A 16,451-nucleotide genomic window follows, 5' to 3' on the forward strand; every position below is an offset into this window, starting at 1 on the left:
TCATTTAATAGACTTCATTCAATTATCTCTTCGCGCAAATAGGTATACACAAAGAAGCGATAAAAGTAGAGTAAAACGGAGTGTTCTGTGATATTTTAAATCCTATCATCGCTGAACGCCAGAGACATAAAAATAATGAGGAAAGGTCGTATAAATGTATACCCTACTTGTCTCTGTTCCCGTCTCACAGTTGTTTGCACTCCAGTAAGTTCAGTAACTGGATTGTGGATATCACGCACTTACAGTAAACGTGATCGTCTCAGAGCGTCATCGATATTTCCTATTCGAACAGGTTCTGTTCCGTTTCGTCTGCTAATCTATGTATACACGTAATGTAATCTCGAAAATCATTTACCATAAAGTATTTATATATTTTATACATCATTGGATTTATATTTAAACGCGCTAACAAATAAACTAACACAAACCATAATTTCGTTTAAAAACGTGACTTGAATACTCTACTTTATAAAACAAATTGGTCCATTCCACCATTATCTACATTTTCGTTTGTATGACCTAACACCGCCAAAATGGCGAGAAAAGAAAACGAAGAAATACATTTATTTCAGTTACAAACATTGACTGTGCTTTCTTTTCTTATATAACGTCACTATTTCGACCCCGACCAAATCGAATTACTGTAGTTCACTCAATGAAACGATGATTATTTGAAAATATTTCTATATTATAAATGCTACTAACGGCATTCAGTTAGATGTGCAGTAATAATAATGCAATTCAATCAAATGATTAAATATTATACTTTTTACATTTCGTGTATTTTGCTCTGTGAAACCGAGTGGCATTGAATGTGTTAAATATTCAGGCGTTTGTATTAAAATTTGTAACACCGAAACCATACTTCATATTGTCCATCATCGATGACTGACACGGTGTTAAATTATCTCAAAACCTATATCGATTCGTATACACTTTTCTAACAGCTGATGATCCGTCACTTTGTTTCAGGATAATTTTTGTTTTATTATTTAGCTAAAAGAAATATCAGTTCACATTCAAACTTTGCGAAGTATCATGAAAAACCTATCCTCGCTAATAAATATATTAAGGTCAGCTTAAATCAACTCAATTGTCTGAAAATGATCGGTGAGTTATTTGATTGACGAATAAGCACTTTACCTGATCGGTGTAAACGAAAGCCTCGCAAAGGGAGAGCTGCACCGGTGCAGGCGTCGGCGCGTTTGCCTCCAAGTGCACGGATACGAAAGCTCCGGGCATGGGTGGATTGCAAGGAAGAAACAGAGGCTGCCCTTCTTCTTGGGGACCAGTGAAACGGTTGCAAATTGGATTGGTCCCCAAGTCTGGGCGGTTGTTGCCCACGCGGACGACGATTGTTCCAGGTATCCCGTCGCCTGTGATAAAGAAACATTCATATTACGTATATCATAATTTAATATTCCAATGATAATAGTGATAATATTAGTAATAATAACAACAACAATAATAATAATAATATTTAATTAAACTAATAATAATAATAATAATAATAATAATAATAATAATAATAATAATATTCGTATTATTTACAAATAACTTACAAGTGCATATTTTTTAAATACACTAGGACTTCGAGTCGCTATTTTTCGTGATCTACATTATTCAAAGTTTTGTAGCGGATACTTGTTTTCAAAATCATTTCTTTTCTGCTTTAAATCAACTTTGTACATTATCGCTTTAACGCGTTCGCTATTAGCGTCACGCATTCGTGACGCTCCCAATTTCGTAGTTCGCGTATTAAAAACAATCTTGTTTTAAATTTCATTAATAGATTAATTAACGGATTTCGTACAGAGCTGTACAATACGACCTTCGATCAGGTCAAAACCTAATAATATGAAAACTGAATTATTTAGTCTTGAAGATTTGTTATAGACGTAATAATTAATTTATTATTATTCCTCTTCTAAAGTAATTAAAAAATCTATGATATGTTAATAGCATTCTTTAACGTTTTGTAACATTTTGATTAAAGAGAATATTAAGAACCTAAATAGACGATATTCTCTGGTAACGAAGAATTGTATTTATTTCATTTATATATATTTTAATAGAACGAAGGTTCTTTACAATCGTATGTATCTGTATACATATAATGAACATTCGGATGAATGTATAAACTCGTCTGAAATAATCCGGAGCTCGGTGAGCACTACATCTTTCGACCTGGAAAGCACTTGAAGCGTAACCAGATGGACAGCCGTCGTTTCGTCCCAGCCATCACCTCCAATTACATGCTTTCCACCTTTCGTTCCTTGTAATCGCCTTTGAGATTGTCACAATTTTCTATTCAGCGAAATCGTTTGATACTTTTATCATTATTATTATTATTATTATTATTATTATTATTATTATCATCATCATCATCATCATCATCATCATCATCATCATCATCATCATCATCATCATCATCATCATCATTATTATTTACGATATGCAACGAATTTATTAAAAAAAAATAAAGAAAGACACGATAAGGAATATACAATTACATAAACGTTGATACCCGTTGAAAATCGTTTGATACCTTTACTATTATTATTATGATTATTTATGATACAGTACGAATTTATTGAAAAAAGAAAATAAAGAAAGAAATGATAAGGAATATACAATTGCATAAACATTGTAAATATTGCATAAAAAGGCAAACGATAGTAAAGTAACGTTTAAAAAAGAAAATTAATATACAAATGAATGCAATGTGTGATAATATTCAATGGGTGATATAAAATAATTCCTTAATTAGTTTACGTATTGCATAAATATTAAATTCTATAATTATGTGGGAGTATGGAATTTAGCTAAGCATTTCGTTGGCAAACAAAGTATTATATATATATAATTCTTCTGTTCTTCAAAATTAATAAGTGAAGTCTGAAGAATACAAAGGGTTAATTATAGTAAGTAAGGAAACCAATGCAACCTGGATGAAACTATTAAAATTTCAAATATAGTATAACTATAGTGTACTTATGGAATAATTTAATTATAAGATCACTATCTATTTTGTTTCGTAGAAACTATTATAAAGTGCAGTAGACATATTGAAACTCCTATCCCACATATTTTTGCGTAAATAGGAAACCGTTTTCGAAAATAGGGAAACGTTCTGGTTAAATAGAAAATATTTATTCTGCCCTTGAAAAGTTAAAATTTTCATAGTAAATTCACCAAATAATTCATCGAGTTTTGAATGTATTTTCAGTCAAAGTACTGTAAAGTGAATTGACACTATTGAAACGCGTTTTAATATTATTGTAAAAATTCCAAATCATTCCTAAGTATAGAACTCAAGGATTCGAAGTCTTGAGAAACCACACTTTTATTATATTTTGTGAAAGTGAAGTTACTCAAGGAAACGCTACCTTAACACTGTTTCGCATGGTTAATTTGGTGAATAACTATAAATCAAGTTATCCTTTTTACGACTTCTGATCATTCGTTGCACCGAGTTCGTTTCTTAATTTTCACGATATTTGTAGTCCAGTTTCGATATTTCATCTGATTGCTATCTGACAGCATTACTATCGCACGTTTAAAGGAGACAAGACGAATGGTGGCTATACAGTATTAATGATTTCAAGGTGAATTGAAAATAAGGTTATTTTGCTTCAGCAAAAAGTCAATGAGGTATATTTATTTTCAATTCGGTGAGTGACGAGTAATATTTTTAATGAATAAGTTGTGATTACGGTAAATATTTTACTGTCTAAGACACGCCTTAACGTTGAGTACTTTTTAAGTATGCATCACGACACGCCCTAATGATGCTTAGCTCTACTTTTTAGTACATACTATAACCTAACGTTTTATGATTTCTTCGATGTGGAAACAAACGTATCGACAGCTATACTATATGTGTAAAAGTAAAGTTAAGTGCTGTTTTAAATGGAAGCATTTGTTTACATCGATTAATACGATTTAAACTTGATGAGATATGTCATCGACATTAGGATGGTAGAACACAATCGTTTTTGCAAATGAAACATTCAATCGCTTAAAAAAATCACTTGGCTAAACGAGGAATTCAATTGATCACTAGGAATATGTACGTATTTTCATTGTTTAAACCAAGGATCGAATGAAACTGTTGACATTTACAAGTCAAAGTTATATATTAAATTTTTAACTTTTAAAACATTTTTTCTGTTTTTAGTTAACTATGTGGATTAACAATTTAATTTTATTGCAGGGGTTCAGTCTTAACAGTTATCTTATATTCGATTAATAGTAATTATGAGATTGAGATTTTAGTTATTTTAAATATTTTTTCAATTAGCATTAGTGAAGAAACTGAAAACAGTATAAATATAGAAGACTAAGCGTGATTTTTATTTAATAGAGTTTTATTACGAACAATTCAAAATTTCAACTTCAAATCTCTCTGTCCTATAATATTCTCGAATCTATATATCAAAATGTTAACTGTCCAAGGTAAAATAAATGTTTCTACTAAACTGAAGCTTCTCCTATTTGTAAAAAAGTGAAAGTTTCTAATTTACACATAAAACTCCTAAACAAAAGTTTCGTTACACTTTACAACAGTATTCTTGGAACAGAAAACATAGGCAAAAGCCATAAAATCATGGTAGTTTCATAACTAATTGAACATTTCAATAGTCCCATTCGTGCTCTGGTCTAAACAGTGAAACATTAGCAACATATAAAGAGCCAACATTTATTACATTATGATTAAAACGAAAATAAATGATCATTTATAGGCACACTTGATATCGTTATTGTTAATTAAGAAAGCGTTTGTTTCGACTTCAGTGCCGAAGCATAGATGATTTACGAGTGGCGAGCACGCCAACGTCCTCGAGTTGCTTCCTGTTCTACCGGAAACGAGGCAGCGAGAACCGAACTTCTGTGCAATTAAACGCGTTCGCCTAGCATTCCCGTATCATCGAGATGCAATGTGAAAGTTGCACTTTGTTCTCTTCTGGCGAGGCAGAAACGCTTGTAAAATGATTAACCAATCTGATCACGGCCGTCATTATGCGTGAGTCAGTTTGCAAAACGCGATCGTGATCGCAGCGATCCCCTTCGTGAACGTTAGCTGAATCGTACGTGTAAAAGAAAGCTGTATTATTCCAAGTGAAGTTGTTTTTATTCCAAGAAAAAGAAAATTGGGAAGGACATGCAACATCTGCGCGAAAAACACGATGAAAGTATCCTCCAGCCGAGTCGAATATTATTCGTCAACCCTTTGAGTGCTATGAGCGCATATGAGTCGCTCAGAAGTCAATGCGCTTAAGTCGATCTTTTTTATACCTTCTGATTTTTATCAATTTTAATGAAATAAATAATATTCCTTTTCGTTATTAACACTATTTCTATCGAAGTTGTCAAAAGACAGCTTCCGAAATTTTCACTTAACACATTGTTGACCGTTCACGAGTTAACTCGTGTTCGCACTTGCATTAGCTATTTCAATTTTTGATACGCACGGCAATATAGAATGTTGCGAAAGCAAAATATTCAAAGTTACATAAAATATATGTCCAAAGTTTCATTTCAATTCATTACGTACAAATAAAGTATATTGAAGTTTATTTCGATTGTCTCACTTTCATGTTTAATTACGGAATAATAACCGGTAACATGGGATAGTTTCTGCGTAAAATTGCCGGTCGACAATGCGTTAAAATTATTATTTATTAGGTAATCATTTGTCCTCAATTGAATTTTGGACATTTCCTATAATTGATTTTATAATCGTTACTCGGAAAATAATTTTAATTCAAAAATTCCAAAGGTGTGTTTTTACACTTTCGATAGCAATAGTGTTAAAGGGTTTACTCGTTTCTTCGGGTTTTCTAGGTTACAAAATTCGTCCTTTTTTGTATAGCTTCTGAATATGTTGTGTACTAATTTCAGAAGTAAAAACGTTAATTTCCTCAATCTGTCTTTTCTGGACTTAATCGCTTTGGCTTTTGAGCGATTCATACATGCGTCTAGCGAAAATCATTGCTTTTATCTCACGCCTGATGACAGTTATAAGTTTATGACATTAACACTAGAACTACTGGACAGGTCAAAATGACCGGTTCTTGGTGTCTTCTTTTTGCAATAATTGAAAATATAACATATCTCGGAGAAATTACCAAAGAAATTGGTTTAGCAACACGCGATGATAATTGTAAATTAATAGAAATCTCGGTAGACGCACTCTTACAGTTTCTACAGAAAAATTTCAAACGGTGAATTTGACTGCTTGGTAGTTTCAGTGTTAATGTACACGTTCCTTATTCTTATTCAATTTCGCAAAACTGAGGAATTACAATTACATCTTAATCACATCTAATTACGCTCTGCAAAAATTAATATAATTCATTGATATTCAGATGGCAAGCTAAGCAAAAGAATATTTCGTCCGCACGACACGTTTCGGCTTGGAGTATTCAACACTCAAACGGTTAAGGAGAAAAACATCACCTAAAGACGTCCCAAACATAGGTAAACTTTAGGAATTTTTTTGTTGATAACTATTAACACTTTGCATACCGGTTAATTTTTGGAAAACTGAATTGCGACTGTCTATTTTTAGTGAGATCGATTCACATCATTATACATAGGAAAATTCAGATATATTGTTATGTAATATATTTCAAATAGATAATCAATTCGAATCAAATTGAATATTTCTTCAAATGCTCTGGTAATTAGCGAAGTTGCATAGTTAAGTGCTTTTATTAAAAACGAGATTTCTCGTTACCAGTACACGTAATGCGATAAGTGAAAATTTCTGATTTTTCCTAGGCATATGGCTGTAACCTACTTTGTTTATATTTTTTCTAAACCGAAATGTTACAAAATGGAACGGTTATTCGCTAACTTCGGAACCCTTTTTCTGTGCACAATTTTCCATTATCTTTAAGGCGTCTCCTAGCTTTCCGGCAATTGAAAATGTTCGTCGTGCTTACGTGTACCATTCGAGACGAAAGGGTTAAGAGTTAATTTTCTTAGATGAGTTTGGGTAACTTCAACCTCGCAACAGACATGTTACCATCAAGGTATTGGTACTTTTATTTGTTCCTTCTAATAATACATTCGTCAGTACTTTTTTCAGTGTTGATCGAATTAACACGTTGAATGCAGCACGATTTGATAGAGCAAAATATACAAAGTGGAAAAAATATAATATTAAATCATTTGATTGAATTGCGTTATTATTATTGCACATTCATCTAGCCGAACACAGCCATATTAGGTAGTATTATTTATAATATAGAAATAATTTTAAGTAATCGTCGTTTAATTGATTGAATTGCAGTAATTCGATTTGGTTGAGGAACATTGCATTAATGGATTGAAGAAATTGAGATTAATTAAAATTGCTCATATTTAGTTTACATTCAATTATTGCATACGAATATATGGAATAATTTAAATGCGAGTTCATGAAATGAAAACTCGAGAAAAAGCAAAATAATTGTTCTACTTAACTAAAACTTTTCCCATTTTTAAAAAGGTGAAAGTTTCTTATAAAAGTACCGAATAAAAGTTTCATTGCACTTTACAACCTATTTCTTAGAACAAAACAGAAAATATAAAACTCGAAGTATCAGGCCAGAGCCGCACGTACGTTTCACACGTGGCGTCTTACACATCGCGTTTTTTTTCGGCTGAACTAGAATCTTAACTGGATAGGCGTTTTATGAACGTTTTACACGCTGCACGCTACACGCCATATTCAGTAAGAATCAGTTTGGTACGAAAATGGATGTTGTGCGGCTTCGATGGCTTGCCGCTTTGTGCGGAATATTAACACATTGCGTACTGGTAACGAGAAATCTCGTTTTTGTATAAAGACACTTAGCTATGCAACTTCGCTAATTACCACAGCATTGAAAGAAATATAAAATTTGATTCGAATTGATTATCTATTTAAAGTATATTACATAACAATATGATATCTGAGTTTTTCTATGTATAGTGATATAAGTTAACCTCAGTGAAAATCGCCATCCGCACAATTCAGTTTTCTGAAAATTAGCCGGTACGCAATGTGTTAAAAATAAGGAAAAAGTGAAATCGTTGGTGATTACACCCTGTTGCATTGAAATACACTGTTCTTACTTCAGACGTCGTGTAACACGTGTAGTCCTGGCCGAAGACTCGAAAATGCATTTTTCTGACTCATTTTACTTTCCAATCAACTATCGCGACGTCGGTTGGGTAAAGCATAGAGAGAAAGTGCATCGAATACTACTTAAAGTATTCGATGCGACATAGTTACAGTTAAATGATGTTTTAAATGTTAAATAAAACTGCAGGGAAATGAAACGAAATAATAAATATTATAAATATTATCAGAAATCATAATGCATAATGACGTGATAAATTTATATTTGGTTTAACAATTATTCGCATATAACAAAATACATTGTTCAAAATAGTCATCGTTTATCCCACATTTTAATTAATTACGTTGTTAATTCCTGAGCAAACTTGAATTATACAAATATTTTGAAATACCATTGAAAACACGTTTTACAGAAATACATTATTAACACTAAAACTACCGAGCAATTACAAAGACTCAGTTCCAATTTCCTATAAAAATTAGAACACTACGTTTCTTGAGATTCGAAAGGTCTTCCAGTCTTGTATCTGTGCAAATGCATGAATTTAATTGAAAATCTTTCGCAAAAACGACTTCATAGTTTAAATACTTGTAAAATTAACATTCTGAAGTGCGTCAATTTCCTTTGTTCGGTCGTTTTAGTGTTAATATTTCAATATTCAGAATAGAGTTAATTGTTTTCTGTTTCAAGTGATATTTTACCCAGCGCAGTGTACACTTCTCGATTTTAATCGAATCAAACGTGGAACTTTAATATTTTAAAATGGAATTTGAAGTAGTTACGAATTTTTCCTTCAAGCTATTTTTCATGCTACGATTCGCAAAAGGATGGCAAATTATTTTCCTTTCCACGAGCAACAGAGTACTCTCACTCTTGATTTCCGCCTAAACGTGAACGTCCGTCATTATTATCGGACGTTTCGTTTAACGGTGAAAGTTTTATCCTTGTTTGATCAGCTGTTTTCCCGAGCAAATCTATTCAAGACACCGCGACAGAATTGCGGGAATCGTGAAATTCTGAACAAATTGTCGAGACCGTAAAAGCTTTGATGAATATTCTTATGAGACGGTTCAGAGACACTTTACAGTTATTCGTTCTCGTATGTACGAGAATTTGTCTGTCACATTTTATGGCTTTGATATACTGGGTGTCCAATTTTAATCTATAAACACAATTACTTTTAGAACCATACGTTACTTGTTTCAAATGTAAGTTTCTCTATTTTCATGAAAACGTTTTGAATGAAGTTTCGAATAAGTTTTTTTTTCAAGAAAATACTAACAGAAATACTATGATTTGAATAATTTATATATTTTTTCGTATTGTGAGAATTACGTGCAATTTTGCACTTACAAATTTTCCATAAATATATAAAAATCCGTAAAATGTTTATTAATGTACTCTGTTCTATTATGCATTCGGTATTTTGGTTTTTCATCGGGTTCTTTATACTGCGCGTAAGTAAATAGATTCATTAATTATTGTTATTAGTTACATTAATATTTCAAAGAAGACATAATCGTCTATTCAATTATTACTATCTAATCTTATAATATTTGCATGTGTGGATTAATCCAAGTATATGAAAATTACTTAATGAGTTACTTGCAATATTACGAGAAAATTGTTTCTGCGATTTCATAGATTGCGAAAGAGCAAATCTAGAAACCATTACATGAACTGGCAACACGAACTTGACGGCTTAATTGGTACGTGACAATTACTCAAGTGTAATTATTGAAGTTAAGGAAGTAACTGTAGATTTATGTATGACAGGTACTATAGGTTTATTGCATTAGACGTTATTTTCAACGAGATTGTAAATAGGAAACTTAAGATGTTACATGTGAATGACAGTGATTGATAAGAGTATGCAGGAGTGCAAAGCGATGCATCATTATTCAGCGATCAAAAGTGAAAAGACTCTCACTTTCGTTCTGGAAAGTTTCTAAATATTTCTCGCGTCCCAACAATGCTCAGGATGGGCGAATTTACGACCGTATTTTACGGCTCGCTGAAGAGACGCCATAGTTTTCTGCGTTTCGGTCGTCGGCATTTAATCCCAACGGCCGACTTTTCCCATAGAAAGTGTCCTTGTATTACCAAGTTTTCAAAAGTGCGTGAGATAAAGTATGTACGCGAAGCATTGATTCAATAACCACCTGATTTGACACAGCAAAATTAAAAGATGTGATATTTAATATTAAATTTCGTATAATATATCAATGTGTGAAATGTTGAAATAAAATAGCTTTGTTTCTTAATTTATATGTGATTTCTTTGTAAGTTAATTCGAAAAAGTATCATGTATATTTCACTGGAAAATGATGAGTATTTACAATGAAAATCTTTCACATGTTTAGAAACTTTTCAAATTTTTCGTTGTAAATCTTGATTGTAAAAATTGAAAATGCAAGTAGCTCCAGATTGTTTATTAAAATCTTTAAAGTAACCACATTAACTAAACGATTATGGTTAAGATACATTTAAAAACATTAGAGAACTATTTTAATAAAAAGTAAGCTATTTAATTTCTTTCTAATATGAATAAGATTTATTGTCGATGTTATTTTTATTAGTTTTGAAATTATTTTATTATTTTTGTTACGATCAGACGCTTTAATTATTTTCCATTTGGCTAGAAAACACTTATCGTAAGACATATTTATTGATTAATATACAAAATTTAACTGTATTACTTGAAAGTTTTTCATCATTAAAATTTATAGTCGAGTGATATAATGTAGATTTAATGAAATGTCTGAAATCATATGTTATGTTAGTTCTTATGATATTGTATACACAGAGTGCGGGTACGTTTAGTTTTAATTAAAAATGAAAAGAATATAAAAAATTCTCAATTGAAGAGGAACTGTAATAAATATACGGCTGATAGGATACACGTTGCGATTGATTTAATGGTTTTTTATCGCGAAGGAAAATTTAAAAATGATAAGTACATTTGGTCTTACTCACCGCAACATGGCTTCCCAAAATCTAATCGAACAAGTTGCACCATGTATGGCTCGAGTAAATTCACGTACCACCATGGCCTGTGCTCTGGCCTGGTCAGGGTGCAAGTTTGCGGTGTGTAAACCTGACTGCTACTTCCGTCCACTGCTCGTTGCGGAATTCCACCTTCCGAACTGCTAGACTGCATCGGTGCTTTGCCTCCGGCAACATTTAGAACTATAACAGAGAATAAAGAAATAATGTTAATCTGTCCACAAATTCTGCAGAAGATAAATTTCTATGCATCGATGATATGCCTTGTGTTGGGTTCTTAATAAATTATACTTATATCGAATACAAAACAATTTGCCAAAAAGTTCAAATTTTTTAAATCACCCCCATTATTAATCCTTTTCGAAAAATTTTGACTATTTTTGTTGATACTTTTTTTTCGTTATCTCTTACCGTTCCCAAGATAATCCAAGGGAAAGAAAAATTTGCATTTGTTCCGTGGGGTGGTTTCACTTCTTCAAAGTGAAAAATGAAAATAACAATGCAATAATTCAAAAGTAATTTATGACTTTCTAAAAATAGAAAATTGTAGGAAGTCCTCTTTTGTCTTTGTTAATAAACAATACATTTTTTTACATTTCTAGGTAAACTATTGGATGCTACTATGTCGACTGAAATTCTTAACGTAGTCCAATTTCCTATATGTACATCAATGTTCAATTTGCTTTTATACTTAATTTCTGGCATCTAGAGTAATAATTAACCCCTTGGAGTATGATTTAGCCGTGCAAAATCTAGGCCATGGTTACAACGACGTATATATCACTCGCGTTGTGACCCCGAATCTCTCTGGTAACATACATTTTCGATCCAAAATCCTGATCGCGAGTGAGACTCGTCAAATTAGTGCAAGGGATTAAAAAACAAAATTCCATATAAATGTTATTTACGTCGCATACTGTCTTTTTATAAAAAGCAGCTTTTAAAGAATTTGTAACGAGAACCCTAGAAAACTATAACGAAAACCGAAGAAACTTAATGAAGAAACTACAACGAAAACCTCTAGACATGCACACTCAACTATGCTTCGTTAAAATTCGAAAGCAGATTGTAACATTCTTTTGTCTGGCATTCGTGCACCATACTAAGAAGCAAACAGCTAGGCGAACGATGAGGGACACGAATTAGTTTCTTTGTTTCCATTGCATTCCTAGTTGTTTATGCAGTTGAAGTTGCCCCGCCCAAATTGCGGTACTCCTGACACGTGCTCGCGATGTGCAAACCCTAGTCACATGAACTCTTCGTGCACGTTTTCTGCAAATTATACAAGGTATCCAGCCGACCCTATTCAAGTTACGCGACAGAAACATTTTTTTCTTCCGCTGTAACTGAAAGAGATGGATGATATTATGCAGAACTATTTTATGTGTACCGTCCGTACCGGCGAACCTGCCACTCATGACATTATAGGGGACAGGAGCGTTGCTCGGTAGGTCTGTCTGCATCAGGGGTGGCCAATTTTTTACATACCATACGCCAATTTTGTTCACAGACGTTGTATGTGCCATACAACTCAAGCGCCTTGTAGAAATTCTTAGTACATTGCGCCCCGGCCCCGCGATAGTCCGAGATTTTTAGTCTATCGTTTAATTACTAATCCTTCGTTAACACATTGAATATCATGGGGGTCACCGGTGAGCCCCAACCGAATCGAATTACGGTAATTCACTCAATTAAACCATGATTATTTGAAAACATTTCTATATTATAAATAGTGCCAGCTAATGTGGTGACATTCAGCTAGGTGAACCTGCAATTATTAACAATGCAATTCAATCAAATGATTTAATATTATATTTTTTCCATTTCGAGTACTTTGTACTATGAAATTGTGCAGCATTCAACGTGTTGATGCAACATTTTAGATATGTATAACACAAATCGAAAGTAAAATTATAAATTCCTTATTCTTTTTCGTAAGTTATAAATTTCGGTTTGATTGATGTTTAAAAACCTATCAATATAATTACCGACGATGGCGTCTTTAGTAGCTGAAATTTAGCCGACGTACAATGTGTTAGGTTCACAATTGGGGTAGGATAATAGGGATAGCGGTAGGATCTTCTTCGCTTAGGGGAGGAAAAGGAATAATTCAATCTCTCAATTAAATTAATTAATTTACGCAAGTTCAAAAGGCACACATTTATTGAAGCACTTAAATAGAATAAGTCGGCGCAGGGATGTAACGCGCCACTTGTAATCATCCAATGTGCCACGTTTGGCGCATGCGCCACAGTTTGGCCACCTCTGATCTAAATGCATAGTGGAAGTCATAGATGTCGAAGAAGATTCTAAACATTATTAACAATGTGTAATTCTGTATTTCTACATATTGTGAAAAGAAATATGTATACTTTTCTTGTATGAAACATGTAGTTATGATATATGAAATATATATCTTGATTTTTAAATATGCTATCATTTTGTCTGGCTTAAATTGTCTATTAAATTGTATATTTCTCTTTTCACTAAGAGAGTTTATTTAAGTACTATCGATCTATGTCAAGTTTATAATAATATTCATATATTTGTACAAGGTAAATGTTACATATCAGAAATGTTCAAAAATATTCGCACGATTAGTACCCGACAATCGAGACTGCCGGGCATTAACACGTTGAGTGCCGCATGATTCTGTCGAGAAAAATATACAAAATGAAAATAATGTACTATCAACCTATGTACTTGAATTACGTTATTATTATTACAGGTTTATCTCGTTAACTGTCACTGCATTAGGTGGTATCACTTATAATATAGAAAAGTTTTCAAATAATCATCGTTTAATCGAACGAATTATAGTAATTTGATTTGGTTGAGATAACCGGTGACCGCTATAGCATCTAACGTGTTAATCGTGCAGTAGTGTTGATTCGAAGTTGAGATAAGATCCGAGCCGAGCTCCTGGTTGTCCTTTCTACAGAAGGGCAACGCGGACGAAAGAGCGAGACGACCGAAACGATCAAAACAAACAGATAAATGAGGAAATATTAATACAATGTTAAACTCTTTTATTTTTCATTTGTACTAATTGAAACTCTTACCAATTGAATTGTAAGGTTTTCCTGATTCAAACGAGACCAAGCACGATATATTTTGGAATATATTTACTTATTTAATAAATTATAATAATCTATTTTCGTCTAGTGAATTATGACTTAAGGTATGCCATGTTTGGTCTTGTTTTAATCAGAAAAATCTCACGAATGCGTTAGTAAAAGTTTTATTTAAAAAAAATCCCTCGCTAATCTTGACGAGTATAGACGTCATCTTAAAGTTCGAAATGATGCTAATTTAGTGAACGATCAATTCGTTATTTTTTCACATAAACGTGTAATTCTTCTTTGTTTCGCTTTGGTTTTTCATTCAAGTATAACCTAGGTACATTCGTCCTACGTTCGACGAATACACATTTCACAATTTTTTATTTGCTCAGAAAACCAGAGATTTCTCAAACTAAACTCCACAGTTAACAAGTTAAAAGCGTTAGAAAAAAGATTGTCCGTTAACTCTGTCTTTTACAATAACCTCTACGATCATGTGAATTTTTATAAGGAACCGTAGTCTAATGATCATCTATAAGGTGTTATTCGCAGTCATTCGAGAGCGTTCCGCTGAAGGTTCTGGGAAAATGTTAGCGGCTCATTGCCGTTCCCATTAAATAAAAAGAAGGTCGCGAAAGAGTCACGTCACACAGTTGAACAGCCGTTCGGCACGCAGATGCGTAAACTTTTGTATACGCCGTGTCGCTGTTGCACATTCGCGAAACAAGTTGCGTCGATCTTGCGGTAGTTTTGCTGTACCGTAACGTGAGAATTTTATCGGCGCTAACTGGCACTCTGCCTCGATGTCAGTAGACCGTTTCTACATTGATTAGCCCCTGTCGATCACTGTGACTGTCTGTTATCCGTAGTGTGATCACTCGTCATTCACGAAGGAATCACGGGGATTGCTCGTGAAACGCTGATGAAATGATGGGATAACTTGTGTTATACACATAGCAAGTGTAATGATGGTTATCCAGCATTAATTTAGAAAGTTATTAATCCAAGTTTATTAATGAAGTTATTAAACGCTGAAATAGCACGAATGGTTTGCATGCCGTTTTTATATAAGATGTTAAAATAGATGATCCGAATGATTCAATTCACGCCAGTAACAGAAAAAAATAGGTTCTTAAATTTTCAAATTAAATGCCTGAACGTAATCTAGCACGTTGACTGCCATTTAGAGGGTTTCATATAATTACTTATTGTATCATAACAACGGTAAATGATGTTAGAATTAGTTATTAATGGTTTGGTATTACAGTTCTTAAATTATTTTATTATTTAGTTATTGGTATTAGTAAAAATTTTAATTTAACATCGGTTTTCTTTTTGTGATTGTTTACAAGACATTTGGACCACGTGTCAACGTGTTAATAATTGTTTCTACTGGGTAGCAGAATGTATACATATTGTTTTCTACTATTGAAAGTTTATCGTGTGCGATCGTATTAGAATATAGAAGCTAATGCTACGATGAACAGATCAGGAAATTACTAATTAACCAAAATGTTAATAGAATTTTTCCTGAATAAAAATGATGTAGAGGTGTCGGATACAACGATGGGAAGATGATTGAATGGAGTAAGTGTTAAATGCGGATAATTTGTCAGAAAACACAAATTACTGATATGTATATGCGTATTTTCGTAATTTATATAACTCGTTATTAAATAATATTCTTCAAATTTTCTCAGAAACGAAAGATAGAAATTCTCAGTAGTTACAATCTTTTTTATTTGTATGATGCAAACAGGTTAAGGAATGAACGACTATAATATCTAAGAATGAGTACTTATATATAAGAGTGCAACAGTTATCATTTAACCAGTGAACTGCGTTTAACGTGTACACACGTCATCTTAAAGCTTGCAACGATACTAATTCTTCATTTTCTCGCATAAACACGTAATTCTTCTTTATTTTGCATTAGTTGTTTCATTAACCCTTTGCACTCGAGAGTTCCGTTGCAGAGCCATTTAAAATTTGTCATTAAAAATTGTAAAATTTTGTTATTAAATATACTATAACATTTATACCTATAATCGATAGAAAACAGTAAAATACATCTATGACTTTTCTTTTCATACGCGTATTATTTATTTATATGTTAAAAAGCTTTTTCTATTAAACTTCTACTTCGAGGTGCTGGTAATGTCAGTGAGAAACAGCTTCGAGTGCAAAGAGTTAAAATATATCTTACATGCATTCGGCTTGCGTTCGTTTGCACGCTTCATTTCTTCATTTTATTGCGCGCAAAACGAGA

The 16,451-nt window shown here is 32.7% G+C and overlaps 1 protein-coding gene across 3 annotated transcripts in view; it reads right to left on the reverse strand.

Annotated features, from left to right (window-relative positions):
* LOC116426602 (uncharacterized) overlaps nt 1-16,451 on the reverse strand; it is a 74,500-nt gene that overhangs the window by 15,343 nt on the left and 42,706 nt on the right. For all 3 annotated transcript variants that reach the window (XM_031975762.2, XM_031975760.2, XM_031975759.2), the window contains exons 3-4: nt 11,091-11,303; nt 1,144-1,376 (exon numbers count right to left, since the gene is read on the reverse strand). In XM_031975762.2, coding sequence (XP_031831622.2) covers nt 1,144-1,376; nt 11,091-11,303 — 446 coding nt within the window. The remainder of the gene's footprint in view (nt 1-1,143; nt 1,377-11,090; nt 11,304-16,451) is intronic.

Source organism: Nomia melanderi, chromosome 8, assembly GCF_051020985.1.
Source record: "Nomia melanderi isolate GNS246 chromosome 8, iyNomMela1, whole genome shotgun sequence".
Lineage (NCBI taxonomy): Eukaryota > Metazoa > Arthropoda > Insecta > Hymenoptera > Halictidae > Nomia > Nomia melanderi.